A 20,906-nucleotide genomic window follows, 5' to 3' on the forward strand; every position below is an offset into this window, starting at 1 on the left:
GGCGGGACCCAGACTGGGATGGACGAAGAGTGTACTTGTCAAAAGAGGCAGATTCCCACCTTCTGTGCCCTGTCACCCCCGCAGCAGCCTCGGGCTCGCTTGTTCCCCCCGCGCCTAAAAATAGCTCGGGACACGCGAGCCGGCGAGTGACGCGGCCGGGCAGGCGCTGGAAGGCGGCCGCTGGGCTGGAGCAGGTGGGCGGCAGAGGGGCGCGCGCGAGTCCCCCTCTCTCTCCGCCAGGCTCCTGATGACGGACCCTGCTGAGTCATCTCAAGGCCTCAGCGTCCACCACGGTCTCCTCCACCATGTTTGAATCTTGGGCTTGGGGGGCTGCAGGGAGAGGCTGATCCCCAGCGCTATAGCACCCTCCGAAGCAGGCGGTCTGCGTCAACAACTGCGCTGTGGGTCCGCCCCCTGCGCGACTATGGGGCGCGCGTGGAATTCAGAAGTGACCTCAGCCCCACCTCCTCCCCACCCCCGCCTGACTCTGTTTCCCGCTTTCCTCTGGTCCTTCCCGCATCTTTCTGCGGTCCCCAAGGGAGCGCATCCCACTCACTGTGACGCCCTTCCTCGCAGAGATCAATGACTTCTACCCTCTACCTTTCTACCCTCAGCCCTCACCCCCACCTCGCTGCCCGGCTTTTTCTATTCCAATCAGACACACAGAGCAGACAAGCTGAGACAAGAAACATTTAATTATGGGCCTGGGGGCTCAGCAACTCCCCCGCAGACCCATCATGCAGCCTCGTGTACAGTGGGCATTGGGCCCGCCCCGGGGATTTTGCTGGGGGGGGCTTCATGGCAGCAAACAGGGCAGTGTGGCTTTAGTCCCCTGTTAGGGGGAAAAGTGGAGCAAAGTGTGTTGGGCGGGAGAAACTGTGTCCTCTCTGTGCATGACTGTCCCCAGAAATTGGGGTAGCATTGACTGACATGATCAGGGCGCAAAAGGAGGTTCTGAGCTTGGAGGGAGGGGGGCTGGCACCAGGGGAGGGGGAGCAGCCTTTGAGGGAGAGGTCCTTTGTCCTGCCCACAAGGACCAGGGGTTCCTAGACCATCGTTTTGTGGTGGCCAAAACGAACATTCCAAATCCTTGCTCTATCTCTCAAGGTATTCCTCCCAGGGAGGGCCCTGTAGAGCCCAGTAAGAAGGGTAAGTTCGGGCCCCCTGAAAGGAGAGTGTTTGGAGAGACCAGAACTCACAACCACAGACTACCCTGGCTGGCTGCTTCTCGCTGCTTCTGGAGTCTTAACAGTGAAATGTTTTGATTAAACAAGGGCCAGTGTCTTGTCCTCAGCTGAGTCTGTGTCCAGGCCGCTCTTGGACACCAATTTTTAGTAGACAAGGTAGGACGAGGCTGCTCTGTGGGGACTGTCTTTAACGAAACAGTCTCGACATGTCACATCCCCTCTGGCCCTCAGTCCTGCCCTTGCTCTGTCCGGACGCATGGGTTTCAAGTAACGGAAAAGATTCTTGAACTTTCCTGAGAATTGAAGAAGGCAGGAGGTGGATTCAGGGCTCTCGCACAGACCTGTTCCCTCTCAGTTGAGAGTGAAGAGCTGAGGAACACCGAAAGGCCCTCTCACAAGGTCCCAGTTGCAAAGGGGTGGGTACACAGACCCAAGCAAAGGCTGTGGGCAAAGAGTCAGGCATGCAAAGGCAGTATGGGCAGGTAAAGTCTTTGAAGACAGCAGGAGGCTCCCTAGGGTGGGATTCTTGTGGCAACCCGACTAGGTGGTACCTGGGCACTGGGTGGGCCTACCTGGAGCTTCCTCACTTCTTCCCACTTTTGGCTTCCTTCCCCAAGTCCCAGAAGATCACCCCATTCAGAATACCCCACCCAAGAAATAAAACCTTCCTCAGCGCAGAAGGCTCCTAAGTGGGGGTGGGTGATGCTTAGGAGAGAGACGGAGAGGAAGGGCGTGGCCAGGATGCCGGCTTCCTCCTCGGGCCAGAAGCAAGGGCCAGGCATGGGCAGGGGTAGCATCTGAGTTCTCTGGGTTTCTGTCAGATCTCTGCCAGGGAGTCGGCTGGCACCAAGCCCCGCTTCTTGCCACTGCTGACGCGGATAAAGCCATCAGCATCCTTGCTTCTGCCCATGCCTACACAGATCTGAGTGGATACAAAGAGAGATAGGGCCTGGAATGAGTATTGCTGATGGCTCCAGAGGACATGCCCCAGGGGAAGGTGGGGTTGGCGTATCTGCAGTGGATGGAGTTGATGCAAGCAGATCCTAGGAGGGACCAACAGCATGACCAGGACCCAGGGTATAGCAAACAGGACATCAGCGTCAGGATTGAACCTGGGGATCAGTTAAACCAATGCCTCAACCCCATTTCACAAAGCAGGTGGCAGACGGAAAGGGGCTTGTGTGAGGTTATGCAGAAAGCCAGAGGCACAGTCAGTGCTTGAAGCTAGCCAGGGGCACCCTAAATCCTAGTACTGGGAAGGCGGAGGTAGACAGGTGTCTGTGAGTTCAAAGCCAGTCTGGTCAACGTAGTGAGTTCCAGGCCAGCTGCATAGCAAAACACTATTTAATTAAAAACAAAAAGAAGCAGGGCGTGGTGGCGCACGCCTTTAATCCCAGCACCCAGTAGGCAGAGGCAGGGGAATCTCTGTGAGTTTGAGGCCAGCTTGGTCTCCAGCCAGGGCTGTTACACAAAGAAACCTTATCTTGAAAAACCAACAAAACAAAACAAAACAAAACAAACAAACAACAACAAAAAAGCAGGGGCTGGAGAGATGACTCAGTGGCTAAGAGCACTGGTTGCTCTTCCGGAGGACTTGGTTTCAATTCTCACCACCCACATCGGCTCACAACCATCTGTAACTCCAGTCTCGGGGGATCCAACTACCTCTTCTGGCTTCTGTGGGCACCAGGCATGCACATGGTGCATAGAAATACATGCAGACAAAACACCCATACACATAAATAAATTAAAAACAAACAAACAGTAAACAGCGAAGCCTCCAGATTCATCATTTAGTGCTCCTGTTTTATTCCGACTGCCTCTGACATCAGCCACCAGCTCAAGTCCTCTGGGAGGGCCTTGCTAGCCTATCCCTTTGTTTGTCTTTTTAAAACAGGGTCTCACTATGTAGCCTTGTATATAGGCTTGAACCCAGGATAATCCTCCTGCCTTAGCCAGGTTACAGATCTACACCATCACATCTGGTTCATGTGCTGTTGGGAGTGGAAGCCAAAGCAAACACGCTAACTCAGCTTCATCTCCAGCTCCAAGGGCTCCAGCTCGACTGTACCAGGCTTTCAGACCTTCCCTTGAGGTACTTGACACCCTTGCTCAACCCCAGGAAGGCCCTGGAACCCACCTGGTTCTCCTTGAGGCTCATGTAGCCCTGTTCCTTGTTCCCAGAGAAGGGCTGACAGCAGCGCCAAACACTCTCGCCTGGCCTCACCCGCTGCACAAAATTGGCTGGGAAGAAGCCAACCCGGTCGCCGATCTTGCCCTGGGGATGAGGTTGGCAGTGAGCCCAAGCACCAGCTTTACCCCTACTCTTTCTCTAGACCCAGGTCCTGCAGACCTTAGGTCTGGTGGGTGGTGGCTTCCGGCCTTGAAAGGCCACGAGGTGGGCAGAGGCAGCTGATTGACGTGGTGACCCAAGGGTTGGCTCTAGGCTTGGCCTGGGAAAGCCGTGGGAGGAAGGGAGGTCTCTGGGGCCTGAAGGGAAGGTGGAACTGCACCTACCAGAGTCCCGCCAGACCCCATCCCGCTAAGTACCTTCCACCAGTCTTCATTAGAGTCATCCACCAGCAGGATCCGGTCTCCAGGCCTGGGAAAGAGAAAGCTGGGGCAGCATGTGGGTACTTAGGTGCCCTGCGTGCCCCTCTCAGCAGGGAGAGCATTCCCAGAGCACCTTGCGGCCATTGAGACCAGACATGGCGGGCTCCCTGGAACAGTCCCGAATTAGGGCGGAAGACAGGAAACTGCACCCATCATCCCGACCAACTCCGACCTCTCTGAACACAGTATATTCAAAGGTACAAGGAAAAAATGCCTGACGGTCCTCATCACCCTGTGTTGCAAGGTCAGTAAGGGTTAGGCAGGACCAAGGGGCTGGAGCACAGAAGGAACTCACTGCAGAGCCAGGTCGTTGTTCTCCTGGGGTAGGAACTTGTAGAGCGCAACGTAGGAGTACATGGACCCCACATCTTTCCGCAGGGACAGCTTTGGGGGCTGTAGGAAAAGTTCTGGGTTAGCGATGGTGGGTCACAGCCTTGGTTCACCCACAGTCCGCTTGCTATGAGTTGGCCTGCCCTGGGGTAGGACAAGGACACTGTGAGGTAAGTGACTCTCTGGTAAGCAACAGGGCCTAGCGTATCTTCCTAACCTAACACAGTCTGTGTCTGCTGCATTCAGGAGCTGAATGCCCTTAGGAGAGCAGGAGTGGAGCAGAGACAGTGGAGACCCCTCCCACCTTCCAGGCCTCTCTTATTGTGGCTTCCCCCAGGGGACTGAGGACACAGGAGGGAGGAAGCAGTGAGTGCCCTATGTACTATGCTCTTTTTTTTTTTTAAGATTTATTTATCATGTATACAACATTCCTTCCATGTATGCTTGCATGTCAGAAGAAGATCTCATTATAGATGGCTGTGAGCCACCATGTGGTTACTGGGAATTGAACTCAGGACCTCTGGAAGAGCAATCAGTGCTCTTAACCGCAGTCAGTGCTCTTAACCTCTGAGCCATCTCTCCAGCCCTGTACTATGCTCTTATGTACACCTTGATCTATGACAAGAAGTGACACTCCTTCCCGTTCTGGCCTTTGGGCTCACCTGCTGTCCCGGGCTCTTCTCCTCTGGTCCTGATCCTTCGTTCTCAGCTGGGGCTATGAATACTGGGGACACCAAGGTGAGACCAGAGCATCAAGCTTGAAGAAGTGCCTTCCCCCCCTCTTCCTGCCCCTGAGGCTGTCTCCTGTGGCTTACCACTATCACCAGGCCCCTCTTCTGAGCTGCGGATGCTGCCTTCCCCATCTTCTGTCAGCTCATCACGTTCACTCTGGGGAGAGACAGGAGGAGGATCAGCACCTGGGCCCACAGTCATGGTCAGATACCCTCCCCCCGAGGGCTCCCCTTCTGTGCCCAGCATACCAGGCTCCGTGTGGGGGACTCAGACGTGCTGCTGAAGCTGGAACGGTTCATCAGTGCCAGGGAGGTGCCATAGCGCAGGGTCTCATAAACTGGGTCCACCTTCCCAATGGTCCCTGCTAAGCAGCCACCTTTAGTGCCTGGCACCTAGCTGCCAACCTGGGTTTACCCCAAGCTCCACCATGTGGGTCCCATGGCTAGAACTCAGCTCATCAGGTTTGGTGGCAAGTGCCTTTACCTGATACGCTAACCTAACCCTAACCAACTCTATTTGTTATTATTATTTGGTTTATAGAACAGTGTCTCACGTAGTCCAGGTTGGCACCCACTTGCCAGCCTGAATTCACCCTAGACTCTATATATGATGGCTTTGAACTGCTAACCTCCCTTCCTCTGCCTTCTGAGTGCTGGAAAGCCTGGCATGGGACACCGAACCCAACTCAATCCCACCTTCGGTGCTGTCTTTCAGGGTCTGGTACAGTGAATCAAACTAAGTAGGTGCTCGAGAAGTGGCCAGTTGAGAGACGAATGGACCAATAAATTAACGGAGCCTACATTCAGGACAGGAGCATTCAGGAAAGGAAAGCAGGGAGCATCAGGAATAAGCGGTACCCGTGTGCCTCAGGCATGGAAACTGAGAAATGTGTGGGGTTTCTAACAGGACATCCGAGATGCGGGCCATGGGGTGTAGGGGCCACTTACCAGTAGGTGGGGACTCTTTGCTCATGACACAGGCTGGTGGTGGCTCATGCACCAGGAGTGGGGAGCTGAAGTTGCGTCGAAAAGAGGTGGACTGGAGCAAAAGGAGGCAGAGAGAAAACACAGAGATACAATGAACCGTGGAGAGACCGGTTCTACCCAAGCGTGGGACCACCCCGCAGGGAGGACCGGCCTTGCCGGGTTCCTTTGCTCATTCTGCCACAGGACAGCCCCTACTCACTGTCTTGCCCGGGCATTGCTGGTGGGAGATCTCCTCGGAGCACCAGAGGTGGACGCTGACTTTGCATGTTTTACACCGCAAGCCCTGCTTGGAGTTTCCTAGGAGAGATGCAGGTTCAGCAAGAGAAACTGGCCAAGAAGGAACACGCCCATGGACAAGGAACACTACAAAAAGCCTGATGGTGCACGCCTTTAATCCAAGCACTGTAGTGGTAGAAGTGGGGGAGTCTCTGAGTTCAAAATCAGCCTGGTCTACAGAGTTCCAAGACAATCAGGACTACACAGAGAGACTATGTTTCAAAAATAAAAATAAAAAAAGAGCCCGGTGACCACTGCCTGAGTCTTGGGTTGGGCTTCAGGGCCTGGCACCTCCCCCTCCTACGGTGAAGATGTTAAATGGCACCAGAGCCATGTCTGTGAGCTTGGAGCAAGAGCGGGGACAACCATCACCTACTGTAAGACTTTAAGACAATCCTGAAGCCATTTTGACAATTCTGAATCCTCTCAGCCTCTGTGCCATAGTGCTTCCCCTCCTCCCCTGGGAACCAAGGACCTAACAGCTACACTCGCACGTACTCAGTTCCTGAACAATTACCCATATACGTGTGTTTTGGTTCAGTCCCCTGGGAAACGGGGTCAAAATGACCTCTTACCTCACCTGATCTGGCAACAACTCTCCAGTCAATTATTGGTAATAGCACTTTTGAATAAGCCAATCAAAATAGTCAAAGAACAACCTCCCTTGCTTCTGTGGCCCCTTTAAAAGTAGCCTGTGCCATCTATTCGGGGTCCCTCGGCTTCCCGAATGCTGGGGGACCCTGTCATGACAGAATTAATAAAATCCTCATGCTTTTGCATCGGCTGTGGTGTATGAAGTGGTCTCTGGGGGCGACTCCTCCTCAGTGTTTGGACACTAGAGTCCAACACTATGACTCTATTGTTCTTGTTCTTTGGCAGAGTTGGCAATGTAGAATGCAAGGCCTAATGCATGGTAGGTAAGGACTCAAGCCATGAGTTAAAGGGCTAAAGCCCAGCCCCACCGACACTCAGTTGGTCTCCCCAGGAAAAGAGGCGCAGTAGGAAGTGTGACCCTGCGTTGCAGAATCCAACACCAGACAGTTCCATGGCTTATTCCCAGGTGCCCACCAGCTCCTCCTCTGGCCTGCCACAGGGTCCAGGTACCTACCGACAATGAGCTGGTGGCACAGCTCACAAGGGCTGGCTCTCTTGAAGGTGTGTTCCTGGAAGCTGTGCAGCCTCACTGGTTTGAGTGGTGCCAAGGGGCGTGGGACTGGGCATGGGGAAGGTGCTGGGGTGGGTAGACCCCCATCTGTGGATGCAGGTGGCGGAGAAGGAGGAGGCAGCGGGGTTGGCGGCGTCAGCAGCACCTCTGTTGGGCACTTCAGCTCAGAGCCTGAGCGGAGGAAGAAGTTCTCCATGCTCTTACTTCGAAGGATGGTTTTGAGGGAGAGGGAGCGCTTGAATCGCTGGAGCTGGGAGAAGACGGGGCGAGCTGTGAGCGAAAGGCTGCAGGGCTGACTAATGAAGCCTCCAGTGGAGGCTGCATGGGAGCCCAGGACCAGTGCCAACAGAAAGAACTACCAGAGATTCCTGCTGCAACCATCCAGCCTCCCAGAGCCCACGGAGAACTGGCAGGGAAATTTAAGGGAGTTCTAACTGGGCAGGCACTTAGAAGTGGTGGGGACTATGGAAGCCAAGTGGCCAATAGACTGCTGGTCTCCTCCAGCAGTGAAGGCTGACCCAGTGAAGTCGGCTTCATCATCACCCCCCCCCACTTTTTTCCCAAACAAACAAACAAATAAACAAAATCTAGACTTTTGGCTAGGTGTGGTGGCATACTTCTGTAATTCCAGCACTCAGGAAATGGAGACAGGAGGGTCAGAAGTTTGAGGCCAGCCTGGGCTACACAGCAAGATCTTGTCTCCAACAAACAATAAAAGTAGACTTTTTCAGGGTGTGAAGGCACAGGACTTTAATCCCAGTACTGAGGGGAGAGGCAGTGAAACCCTGTCTCAATGCAAAACAGAAAGTAAAACTAGGTTTTTGGTTTTTTTTTGGTCTTCTTGAGATGGTGTCTCATGTATCTCAGACTGGTTTCAAACTCTGCAGCCAAGGGTAATGACCTTGACCTTCTGATCCTACTGCCACTATTTCCTTCAGTGCTGGGATCACAGGCATGCAATGCTACCCCAGCTTTACTCAGAGCTGGAGATCAAACTCAGGGCTTCACACACGCTAGGCAAACACTCTTATCAACTGAGCTATAACCCTAAGCCTCCCAAACTAGACTTATGTGAAATGATATAGAAATGATTTTTAAGTATTTTAAAGTAAAATAGTACATTTTTTTCTGTTACCAACCCCCTTACCTCCCCATGTCTTTTTTTTTTTTAAATTTATTTAACTTTATTTTATATGCATTGGTATGAAGATATCTTTTTGGACCTTAAAACATCTTTTTATATAAACAACTTAAGCTTTTATGTTTCTCAACCTTATAAACTTTACATTTTGCCAGGCAGGCCATGGTGGCGCACGCCCTTTAATCCCAGCACTTGGGAGGCAGAGGCAGGTGGATCTCTGTGAGTTTTATGCCAAACAGGTCTACAGAGTGAGTTCAAGGATAGGTTCCAAAGCTACACAGAGAAACTCTGTCTAGAAAAACCAAAATAAATAAATAAATAAATAAATAAATAAATAAACTTTACATCTCTTAAGTTAGTTTCTTGCTTTTAATTTGGTAACAAGTTAAATTATAAATCTATAGCTATCTAATCTTTGACCCCATCAAAGACCCAAGAAGGATATAATATTACTCGAGTAGACAGGAAATGAAAAGCAAACAATTTCCAAAGCCATAGAAATGACAGAGACAGCTAGCTTCCTTCCAAGGATCTTCTGCAATGTTGGGGCATCTACCTTTAGTCTACAGGGCCAGAATATTTGACAGACTATTTTTGTGAAGCAGGAATTTTGAAGGACTCCTCTACCTTGTCTTGGCAAAGTTCAGCAGTTGCCTTCTTTTGTGTCCTGCTTGTCCAATTTGGACAGCATACTGTCCTATGTTGAGGCAATGGTAGTTTCTTGCCCGGTGGTTAACTTTGCCACAATAAAAGCAAATCTTGTATGGGGGTTCTTCAATGCCCATCATTCGTTTTTGAAGTAAATTGGTGATGCCAGGAGCAGTTATCTATCACTGTCATGAAAAGCCTTATGTCATTAAAACATCTTTTTTTTGAAGCTGAGGACCGAACCCAGAGCCTTGTGTTTGCTAGGCAAGCGCTTTACCACTGAGCCAAATCCCCAACCCCTATTAAAACATCTTTTTTTTTTTTTTTTTTTTTTTTTTTTTTTTGCTTTTTTGAGACAGGGTTTCTCTGTGGTTTTGGAGCCTGTCCTGGAACTAGCTCTTGTAGACCAGGCTGGTCTCGAACTCACAGAGATCCGCCTGCCTCTGCCTCCCAAGTGCTGGGATTAAAGGCGTGCGCCACCACTGCCCGACCTAAAACATCTTAAATGCAATATTCTAGGTCTCTGAAGTGTTTGAAGACCACCTATCTAAAATATATCTGTTTGAAAACATACCAAATATGACACAAGTTTGATTATTATAGATGACTAACTACTTACCTGTCTTTCTTTCTTTTTTTCTTTTTTCTTTCTTTTTTTTTGAAACAGGATTTCTCTGTGTAACTTTTGGTGCCAGCCCTGGAACTTGCTCTGTAGACCAGGCTGGCCTCAAAGTCATAGAAATCCTCTTGCCTCTGCCTCTCAAGTTCTGGGATTACACCACCACCCAACTAACCTGTATTTCCAAATTATACATTACATTTTTAAATGAGCTGCATAGATACAATACCTTATCTATGTATCTATCTATCTATCTATCTATCTATTTATGTATTTTGGTTTTTCAAGACAGGGTTTCTCTGTGTAAGAGCTTTAACTGTCTGGGAACTATCACCATAGACCAGGCTGGCCTTGAACTCACAGCGATCTACCTGCCTACCTCCTGAGTGCTGGGATTAAAGGCATGCACCACCACCACCTGGCAGATACAATACCTTAAACAAGAGTAGAAAAACATACAGTATAACAAAATAACCTTAAATTTGTATCAATATATGAATCCATACCAATGTTAAGGATTTAAAACTAATAGTTCTTTTTAGTTTATAAGTAGATCCAATAATCTATTCTTTATCCTGTCATTTCTATATTATATCCCCCTTTTTTTCTGTCAGAAAGAGATCCCTCAATCTAATCTCCTCTGTTTAGCTTTTTTTTTCTGACCATTACCAATAACAACATGTAACCAACCTTCCAAATGTGACAATCATTCATAACACACTGACTGACCAAAACTTCCCTCTTGGGAATACGCCTGTCATGTTCTCTAGATTTCTTTCTGCTTTCTGGGGGCAATGGAATCTTTAGAGGACCCTGAGAAAATTGAGATAATGACCAAATCCTGGAAGAGAGCCAGCTGTATCACCTGTTGTCCAGTCTCTGTGTAAATGGGAATATCCAGGTTTTATCTGAAGTCCTGGCTGGAGTAGTATGTGAGACTAGACCATTTCAGCTAGCAGCTTTGAGGTTGTTCTGGTACAGAATTTTGGGAAACTGCAAATTTTGAGGCATTTTGAAGCTGGATCATCTGGGCTACTTGTCCTTATTGATGTCTGGTTCTTTTTTTCTGAAAACACATAAACCCTGTCTTAAAAAAAGAAAAAAAAAGACTTTATTATTTTAAACTATTTTGTTTTGTTTTGTTTTGTTTTGTTTTTTCGAGACAGGGTTTTTCTGTAGCTTTGTAACCTGTCCTGGAACTAGCTCTTATAGACCAGGATGGCCTTGAACTCACAGAGATCTGCCTGCCTCTGCCACCGCCCGGCCTATTTATTTTTTCTATGACTGTCTATACCCATTTTCTTTTCTTTCTTCAGCAGCTAAGCACATTTTCAAAGGTACTATACCTTTTAGTCAGGCAGTGGTGGCGCACACCTTTAATACCAGCACTTGGGAGGCAAAAGCAGATAGATCTGTGTGAGTTTGAGGCTAGCCTGGTCTATAGAGTGGGTTCCAGGACAGCCATAACTGTTTCACGGAGAAACCCTGTCTTGATAAACCAACCAACCAACAAACAAAACAACCAACATACGTTTAGAGGGTTTTCGTGTCTGGACCTGGCTTTACTGAGTGTCTGCAGGGTCCTCTGATCCTGTGGGAGAAAGCCTAAACTAGCACGTCAGTTGCCATGTTTGACTCAGCATAGGGCACGGTGCCGGTGCATGACGCTGGCTGGTTCAAGCCTGCAGGCGGCGTCCAGGAGCTGCGCCTCTGTACACTGAGCGTCAGCCTACCTGAAAGACTGCATGACTAGGAATCCACATCTGCTCCTTGCCCAGAACTTTCCTTAGCTTTGTTTGGCCTCCACGCTGGATGCCATATGTAGTCTGATTTTTCTTTGGGCCACTAGCTCATAAGTACTGATATGGAGACCTAGTCTTAATTATGAAAGCTTGGCCTTAGCTTAGGCTTGTTTTCAACTAGTTCTTACAACTTAAATTAACCTGCTCTTATTAAGCTATATTTTACCATGAGACTCTTTACTTTTCTTTCCTTCTATGTGTCCAGCTTCCTTCATGTTTTGTTGATGTCTCCTGCATGCCTAGGTTCTTCCTCCTCTTCCTTTCTCTTCAGAAATCCCGCCTACACTTCCTGCCTAGTTATTGACCGTTCTGTTTTTAATTACACCAATCCCAGCAAATACATTTTCACACGGTGTCCAAATATCGCAGCAGTCCATCGGTGGACCCATTTTGTCCTCTGATGCTTGCTGTGGGATGTCTGTACACTCTGTGAAGATGAGTTGCTGGGATGGGTGTAAGAAAGCTGAGTGGGCAACAGCTAGGCCGGAGGTCTAGGCGGGACTTCCAGGGTCAGCGGGACTCCGGGAAGAAGAGAAGTGAAGATGGCAGGAGACCCAGAGCAAGCAGGATGTGCAGAAGGAGAGGTAATAGCTACAAGCCATGTGGCAGAACATAGAGTAATAGAAACGGATTGATTTGTTATAAGAGCTCGTTAGAAACAAGTCTAAGCTATAGGTTAGGCTCTCATAACTGATAAGAAGTCTCCATGTCATTATTTGGGAGCTGGTGGGACAAAGAAAGGCTTGCTACAGGTACTCCCCGAGCCTGCCCTAGGTCAGAACCGCATCAACTCAGGTTCCTCTTGTCAACCTCTTTTTCGTTTTGAAGACAGGGTTGCTCTGGGTGTCCTCAGCTGTCCTGGAACTCACTCTGTAGACTAGACTGGCCTGGAGCTCAGAGATCTGCCCTGAGTGCTGGGATTAAAGGTGTGTGCCACCACTGACCCACTCCTCATGACACCTTCTAACTCCTCCTGAGACCAAAACAGGGGACCTGTCACCTCCAGTCCTCAAGGTCCCCACCACACAGTAGGTACTCAGTCACTACATGTCTGCCGAATACATCACTGGCTGTGGAGTAGGGGCCGTTTCTGCACTGAGGCTGGAGTTCTTCACATCCCTCACTGAGTCTGCCCAGAGCAAGGTATGGTGACCTCCTTATCCAGAGCCTCACCCCTCTCTCTTCCTGTGGAGAGTTACCTTATTTCTGCCCATTCCTTTCCACCAGGATGGAAAAGGGGGGCCTAGGCCAGGCTCCAGGCAGGGAGTCTTGGCCAGGGTTCCCAGCTGGCATGCCAGGCAGCCTGTGTGCTGTGGCTGTCTGCCTAGCACCTGCGTATGCCAAAGGGATGGAAGTAGTGGCCCCTCCAGCCTCCCAGAAGCCAGCAGGCAGCAAAATGGAGGGAGAAGCAGAGGGGATGTTTGGGCACAGGGCAGACTCTGGTGTGCCAGCTGGGAGGCCAGAGCCCTGGGGTGTCTGGCACACTGAGTTGCTCATTCCTTTCCAAACTCAGCTTCCTGGACAGCACTGTGGGCTCCTTTGTTCATCTATGAGAAGCAAGGCCTGGGGCCTCAGATGCCCATGCGCGGGAGCACAGGTGGCAAGCCAAAAAGGACAATGAAGAACTAGACTACGTATACCAGCTCAGGTCAGGCCGCGGCTGCCAGTGCCAGATAGGGCGGTAGGGCTTTGATGGGGTCCAAGAGGAAAAGGAATACCAATACCCCCGCCACCCTTTCTGACCCCACGTCCAGCGGCCGATGTCCTGCTCAGGGGCCTCAAGGCATAGAACACACAGGAGGTAAAATTTCAGAGATGTCCTGGGGGTCGGGCAAAATTAACCTGTTAATGGGGTATCAATCACTTTACTTCCTTTCTCTGAGCCTCAGTTTCCCCACACCCAGGAAGGAGGAAGCGGCTCTGGGCCCAGACAGATCAACCAACTGGAAATTAGGCTCCACCCAGGGTTCTCAGCATCAGAACACCAGATCTGGGCTAGCACCTGACACACAGTCTGCCATGGGCTCCAGAGACACCCTCTGGGGGAGACTGTCATTGTCCCATGATTCAGATGAGGAATGGCTGTCAAAGGAGTTAAATCTCTCCAGCTGGCAAGGACCGGGGTCAGGGCCTGAATGGTGGCTCAGGCTGCTCAGATCAGATAACCAGGAATATCTCACTGCCTTGGCTCTTGCCTTGGTCTCCCCTCCCTTCCCTCAGCCCCTCCAGGGACTTGTCTATTGTGTCGATCAAGGAATTCAGGGTTAGAAGGGACCAGAAATGCTAGACACCTAATCAGTCTCCATCCCACCCCACCATTGCTCGGGTCACGTTGTTTCTGAATAGACTGTCCTCGGTCTCCTCTTGGGATGGGGCGCGAACGCCCTTGTGGGATACTCATTCCATCTTTGGGCAGCTGCAGTTGCTAGGAAGTGCTTCCCTATACAGTACTGGAACTTCCTTTCCTGTGACTTTTGCCTATCAGCCCCCAATACTCCCTTGCTCTGACTAAGCCATTTCCTCCTAACCACAGCAGATATTCCAATATGTGAAGGCATCAGTCATGTTTCTCCTCCCAAAGCCATTAATTCCGGAGTAATCCCTATAAATCTAAGTCCCTCCCCCCAAATCTAGCCTACACCCTTTACTGGTATACCCCCTCTCTGGAATTCATGCCAATGACCACCTCTGCAAAGGTACCAAAGGTGTCTGGAACACAGTGTTTCTGGGCATCAGCGCAGCCTTCCCTCTGCCTGCGGATTTCTTAACTCAGCCGTGGGCCCCAGATTCCAGGAGGGCAGAAAAGAGGGGGGGAAATGGAATTGCCGTCTAGGTGACCGGAAGATGACAAGGGCTTTGGCCAGAGGGTGGGTAGGACATAGTTGTCAAATGGCTTGATGCCTGTGGGAACCCACAGAAGTGGATCTGTTCCACCTTACCCGGAGGTCAGAGTGTTCAGGCCTATTCTGCTCCTTCGGATATATATATATGAATGAGGTTTGACTTAAAGTGTGGCTACTAATGAAGTTATCTTGACCTAGGGTGTGGTTACTTGGTTTAGGTATTGAGGCGGCCCACAGAAGTGAATCTATTCCACCTTTACCAAAAGTCAGAGAGTTCAGGCACATTCCTGCTCCTTCAAGTAGTTGACAGGAGGTTTAACCCAAGGAGTGGCTGCCTATAGGATACTTGACCTAAAGTGTAGTCACTGCACGTCTGGCTAAACAAACAGAACCCTTAACTCAGGGTATGCTTCAGGTATTGAAGAGGTGATTGCTCTGTTTATTCTTTGTGTTATCTTAAAGCAGCCTTTTGCCTCCCCCCTTTTTGGATTGGGGTGCACAAGCATATGGAAAATAAACGTGGGCGAATTCAGTGTTCACTGGATTGCCCTCCCTGTTCTATTCTGTGTCTCTGTCTTTTTCTTTCGTTTCTCTGTGTTGTCTGCCTGGCGTTTCTAATCCACATGCCCCTACCCTGGAACATGTGAAACCTGTTGAGGCTGGACCTCGACAGATGCCCCCCAACGTGGGCCCCCAACAATGCCTGCTTACTCCAGAGATATGAGTTTGGTGGTTCTGCCAGGCCAGGTATTCCAGCTTCTTAGCATCCTGGCCTCTGTAGCTGTCCCCACCATTTTACATTTATTTACTTATTTGTGTGTTTACAGGTGTGCACATATGATCATTCCATGACACGTATGTGGAGGTCAGAAGACAACTTGTGGGAGCTGGTTCTCTCTTTCCACCATGTTGGTGGGTTCTGAGGATTAACTCAGGATTGGTGGTAAATACCCTTACCTGATGTAGTAGTTTGAATAAAAATTGCCTCTATATACCTGTCAATTGTGGCACATGCCTTTAATTCCAGCACTCAGGAGTCAGAGGCAGCCAGATCTCTGTGAGTTCGAGGCCAGCCTGGTCTACAGAGCATATTCCAGGACAGACTTCAAAGCTACACAGAGAAACCCTGTCTCGAAAAAGAAAAAAAAAAAAAGCCCCCCCCATAGATTCATAGGGAGTGGCATTATTGAAAGTGTGGCCTTTTCGGAGTAGATGTGACCTTGTTGGAGGAAGTGTCGCGGGGTGGGCTTTGAGGTTTCACAAGCTCAAGTCAGGCTGAGTGTCGCTCTCTCACTTCCTGCTGCCTGCTGATCCAGATGTAGAACTCTCAGCTCCTTCTCCAGCACCGTGTCTGCTGGCGTGCCACCATGCTTCCCCTTAAGATGACAATGGACTAAACCTCTGAACTCTAAGCCAACCCCGATAAAATGTTTTCCTTTAAAAGAGTTGCCATGGCCATGGTGTCTCTCCACAGCAATAGAACCCTGATTAAGACACCTGATAAGCATCTTACCAGACCCTACCAGCTGTCTTGGCGTCCCCAGTGCCAGGGATCCATTTCTGGCATACACCTTAGTAAGTTGTTTCATTTGGATCCAGTTCCCTCCCAGTGCACCTGCAGACTGTCTGGCGTGTGGCCCAGGTCACCAGGTCTCTTCTGAGCTCCTCAGAGCAGGAGCCCCACCTCCCAGCATCCTCTCCCTTGAAGCTCGCTGGAGGTCCCTTTTCCCTCAGTTTCCCATGCCATCTCTTGAAACAGTACTAGGCAGCCGGCAGTGGGTGGTGTCGGATGTGGTGAAAGATGACTCAGATGGCAAAGCAGGCATAGTGGGGTCTTCCGGGATAACACCAAAGAGGGCGATAAGCAATATTATGGGATGAATGAGAGCCCTAAGAGAAGGTGGGCCTACCTAGATCACTGAGTAGGCTGGGTACAAGGCTGAGACCCTGCCACAGACTAAGCAAGACACTGGGTTCAGACTGGCAAGAAATGCCTGGAGGCCCCAAGCTGATGGCTAAGAACACAAGGTTGGCTTCTGGGCACCCAACCCTTGTTGAGCCTGCCTTGCACTGAGTTGAGTGGGCAACCCCCTTCTTCCTGTCTTTCCTTCCTTGGAGTCTAGAGGCACAAACTTCTTTGGTGAAGAGCTGGAAGGGGGCTATGAAATGACCTCATAGACAGCCCCTTGGCTTACCCCAGTCCTGTTTGAGAGGTTATTTTAGAGGCCTTCACATGGATGAAGGGGGGCAAGGCTGGGGTCCAAATGGCCTGGCACAGAGTGGGCCAGTGTGGTACCCTCCCCTCTACTCTTCCAGACCTTCTGTGGCTCTGACTCAGAGCAGACGACATTGGAGGGTCCTTGGGTTGGAGGAGGGAGACAAGGCCCTGCCAGGATCTGACCCCCCCTCCCCATACAGCTGAGCAAGCAGCCTGTGGGATTGCTGAGGCAGCACCACTCCAGGCTCCTGCTTGCCTTGGGGAATTCCTAAGGAGGGGCAGGAGGCAGACGGGTTCTCATGTGCCAGGCATTGGGAGCCCCTCCATTCTCAGAATGGCAGCAGGGGGACTGTATATCTGCCCAGGATGACAACAGAGCAGGTGAGGAGGCTGAAGAATTGGAACTCGGCGAGAGGTCCAGCTCCCAGGATCCCGTTTGTACCTCAGATAACCCAAGCAATACCCTCCCATTTCAATCCTTTCCAGGAGAGATTTGGCACCCTAAGGGGTCTAAAATGCTGACCAGGAGTCAGAGTCTCACTTTTAAAAGGAATCAGAAGGCCAAGTGTGTGCTGAATCTTGAATGTGAGGGGCTCAGGAATGGTGGCTCACTAAGTTTGAGGTCAGCCTGGAATACACAGTGACTGCTATGCCAACCAAGGATACCAAGCAAGACCTTATCTCAAAGCTGGGTAGAGATTTGGACTTGGAGAGCGGCAGGGTCCCCAGACCCAGGCGGCGCCCGGGTAGCTACCTGGAGAGCTTCAGGCCACCTCCATTCTCCCTGTTCAACTCCCCACTGCGGTAATGACCTTGACCTTGAATTAACCTCACGTACTGAGGGGTCGTCCAGGTGGGCTGAGGTGGAAGAGGGTCGTGGGAAGAGCTGTGCCGGAGTTCGTGACCCCAGGGAGCCCCAAGACACCACCCATTTCTGCTTCGCACACCCCTCCTGGTCACAGGACCAGGATGGTAACAAACACTAGGGTGGACGGGAAAAAAGAGGGAGTCTTGGCCTGAAGTCTAGGGACGGGTAAGGGCTCCCTCCTACAGCCCTTTCTCTTCCCATTCTGGAGCTGCTCGGGCACCTTCCCACAGAACTTCCTGAGCTCCTAGAAGTTGAGGAGGGGGTAGACACGTTAGGGTTGGGAGGCGGAATGTGGCCTCCCCCACCCCTTTCAGTTCCCGCAGGCTGGGCTCCGGTTGCCTTCACAGGAGAATAATTTATTCACTGTGACTCCCACAAGAGTAACAATCATACATAATTAGGGTTAATTATGACATTCATTAATTACGATGACTTCTTTTGATTCTGCCCTCTCTCCTCCCCTCTCCAGGCTCTCCGAGTCGGGGGTGGGGCCGCCTCTGGCTCTGGAGCCGCAATGCTCCAGGTCCCCGCCCGCCACCGACGGCCGAGCTGCCGCAGCCCCCAGCACCGACTCTAAAGCTGCGCACCCGGGGCCGCGGCCTCCAGGGCTTCCAGGCTAACCCGTCCGCGAGGCGGATGCCAGACTGCTGTGGGTCAGAGAGGGACACCGGAGACACACGGAGAAGCACGTAGGGAAGCGGAGAGACGCACGCCCAGAGAGAGGAGACGGTTGTGGAAACGGATTCAAAGAGACCGGAGAGCGGGGGACCGGGTAGCCGCAGACACCGATCTGGCGGCCACGGGAGGGGTGCGCCTCGCACGCACACACACGCGCGTACACCGGCCCCCACCCGCTACACACGGCCACACACGCCCGGCGCCTCCGCTGCGCCGATTCCCTCCAACAAAGCCGAGTTACAACCGCCCAGGAGGGAGCCAGAGCGCGTCGGCGCGCCTCGCGCGTACCGGAGGGTCGTGGTCTTGTGATCAGCTCCTTGGATCCCCTCATCGCGAACCCTCTCCTCCCTCCCGGGTATGGCGCGCAGCCTTAGGAATCACGCGGGCCGCATTTAGCTTCCGTGACCCCAAGGGGACCCGCCACTGTGACCAGAGCTCCGAGCCAGAGATGCCCGGGCGGGGCCAGGCCTCTCGCCCCCCGACTTACCTTGGTTTCTTGGAGGGTGGAGACGGTCCCTGGGGGAGTATGGGTGGCCGTGTCATCCGGTTCATTCTCCTTCTCACTCATTTCGGTCATGGTTGGATATAAAGGAAAAGAGGGTGCGGAGATCCGACGGCAGACCCGCCGGGGGCAGGCTGTGGGTGGCGGGCGTCACTTTGGGAATCTAAAGCCTATTTCCAGTGGCTGCTCTCCAGTGACCCTCAGGGGAAACCTTCCCTGGCAAAGCAGCCCCCTAACCCCAGGCACCAGAGGAGAAAGTTGTCCAGGTGGCGGGGGAAAAGGAGGCAATTACCACGAGCCGCGGGAGCGGGACGACCCGGGATTTGAGGACCAAGGGTCTGCAGAGGATGCTGCGCTCTGCGAGAGGAGGAGGGAAGTGGGGATGCGCGGATGAGCAGAGCGAGGGAGCGACGGAGCTGTCCGAGTCCGGCCGGCTCCGCCGTCCTCTGCGCCCGCCCCCCATCTCCCTCCCCTTCCCCCGCCAGCCCCAGTCTTGCACCCGGCGGCCCCTCCGCCCAGTCCTAGCCTCCCAACTTTGATTTAGGAGGTCGCCTGGTCCCTCCCCCTTTCCTCCGCCGCGCCCCCGCGCAGCTATGCAAATCGAGGTTTTCAGCTATTGGCTGCGGAGGTGGCTAGAAGGGACAGCTGGGTGGAGTCTTGGGGGGCTCGACCAGATGGGGTGGGGTTTGGAGGATAAATAAGTGGTGGGGTGGGGTAGCTTGACACTGAAAAACCCGAAATGGAAGGGGGTTGCGGGACAAAACTGAAGAAGGGCTCGGTCGAGCATGGTAGCGTCTCGAAATATGAATAATTCGGGGCTGCAGTAGAATAGCCGAGAGGGAAAAGTTACAGCGTTCTGATAGTGCAGATAAGAAGATGCTGCACCTTGGCAGAGTAAAAGACAGGACCGGTTCACCCACTGACCCTTTCACCCGTTCACCCTTTCTGCCCAGGAAGGGAATTCACTAAATGTCCACAGCACTACTAAACTTTTAGGCGTTTCCTAAAGCGAGAACAAGCTGTTGTTGGTGTGTGTATACGATCCGCATGCGTGTACATCTGAGTGTGTGTGTGTGTGTGTGTGTGTGTGTGGAACGTGAGTGGCACATGTGTGAGTGTAGTTGCCGGAGGTTAATTTTGGGTGTCACTCCTCAGGAGCCTTCCACCATGAAGTCAGAGTCGGGTCTCTCACTGTGAGCTAATTTGACTGGCCTGGCCTTGGAGTCCCAGAAACCCCTCTCTCTCTCTACTTTCCTAAGGAGGTGAATTTGGCCTTTTTAAAAACAGATGCTGGGGATAAAGTCAGGTTCATGAATGACAGGTACTTTACCCTCTGAACTATCTCAGCAACCCCTGTTTTTTTGTTATTTTCGGGAGAGGATCTTTCTATGTAGCCCAGGCTGGCCTCAAACTCTTCATTTTCCAGCCTCAACTTCCCTAATGTTGAGATCACAGACTGAAGACACCTTTGTTTAAAAAAAATTATTTTATGTACTTTGGTATTTTGCCTGCATGTATGTCTGTGAGGGTATTGGGTTTCCTGGAACTGAAGTTATAGACAGTTGTGAGCTGCCGTGTGGATGCAGGGAATTGAGCCTAAGTCCTTTAAGCAGTTAGTGTTCTTTACCCATGAGCCTTCTCTCCAGCCCCCCCCCCCCAACCAGGTCAAAACTCAAGCCAATCCAGGTGCATGCCTATAGCATCAGCAATTAGGAGCCAGAGGAAGACATGTCTCTGTGAGTTCAAGTCCAGTTTCATCCACATAGTAAGTTCAGACCAGCCAGGTCTTACATAGTGGGACTCTGTCTCAAAACGAAATAATAATTAAACCAAAAGATAAAAAACCAACGCTGACAGTTCTTCCCTGTAGATGGAAAGTAAGTCAGGCAACTATGATCCTTTCTAGTCTTTCTGTCTAGAGCAAAAGGGGTGGGTTTCACCCTCATTCAGGAAGTCACCAAGCCGCAGGAAAATAGGCCCCTCTTAAAATCCTGCACCAGCTGAGTTTGGTCAAGCATAGGGACTGACTGGTGTTCTCTCCCACCTAGTCTGAAGGTGCTTCTCTAATGTGTGGCCATAAACTGGGGCTGATTTCCAAAGCCTTCCAGCACCTTCTTTCCAGCAGCCTTCTGGCCCTGAGTCCAACTTTATCTCACAATGTATGGATGGAGAGACTTCTGGGTGCATGCATGCCCCTTCCTCTGCTGCTGGCGGTGGCACTCAGGGACCCAGGTGATGACAGCATCCAGCTTCACGTGAGGCCTGAAGGGCAGAGTGGCTAGCCTCTCAAGGATGAGA

The 20,906-nt window shown here is 51.4% G+C and overlaps 1 protein-coding gene across 2 annotated transcripts; it reads right to left on the minus strand.

Annotated features, from left to right (window-relative positions):
* Positions 1-677: 677 nt before the first annotated feature.
* On the minus strand, positions 678-19,105 carry Stac2 (SH3 and cysteine rich domain 2). Of its 2 annotated transcripts, none has more exons than XM_057774945.1 (11): positions 18,594-19,105; positions 7,233-7,539; positions 6,048-6,145; positions 5,810-5,900; positions 5,111-5,226; positions 4,946-5,018; positions 4,793-4,854; positions 4,096-4,193; positions 3,738-3,789; positions 3,328-3,465; positions 678-2,109 (listed from the first exon to the last, which is right to left on the minus strand). In XM_057774945.1, the coding sequence occupies exons 1-11, from the start codon at positions 18,681-18,683 to the stop codon at positions 2,005-2,007; spliced, it is 1,230 nt and encodes a 409-aa protein (XP_057630928.1). In that variant the 5' UTR covers positions 18,684-19,105; the 3' UTR covers positions 678-2,004. The 2 variants fall into 2 exon arrangements, with proteins under 2 accessions (XP_057630928.1, XP_057630929.1); XM_057774946.1 differs by having other exon boundaries at positions 5,111-5,223; positions 18,594-19,104.
* Positions 19,106-20,906: the final 1,801 nt, after the last annotated feature.

Source organism: Chionomys nivalis, chromosome 7, assembly GCF_950005125.1.
Source record: "Chionomys nivalis chromosome 7, mChiNiv1.1, whole genome shotgun sequence".
Classification (NCBI taxonomy): Eukaryota; Metazoa; Chordata; class Mammalia; order Rodentia; family Cricetidae; genus Chionomys; species Chionomys nivalis.

Bases quoted from the DNA above. Each gene is read 5' to 3' on its own strand.
- Stac2 (XM_057774945.1), bottom strand. From the start codon at position 18,683: ATGACCGAAATGAGTGAGAAGGAGAATGAACCGGATGACACGGCCACC. The intron at 7,540-18,593 runs GTAAGTCGGGGG...GTCTTCTCCCAG, and splicing joins CCACCCTCCAAGAAACCAAG to CTCCAGCGATTCAAGCGCTC. The intron at 2,110-3,327 runs GTGGGTTCCAGG...GTATCCACTCAG, and splicing joins TGAGCCTCAAGGAGAACCAG to ATCTGTGTAGGCATGGGCAG.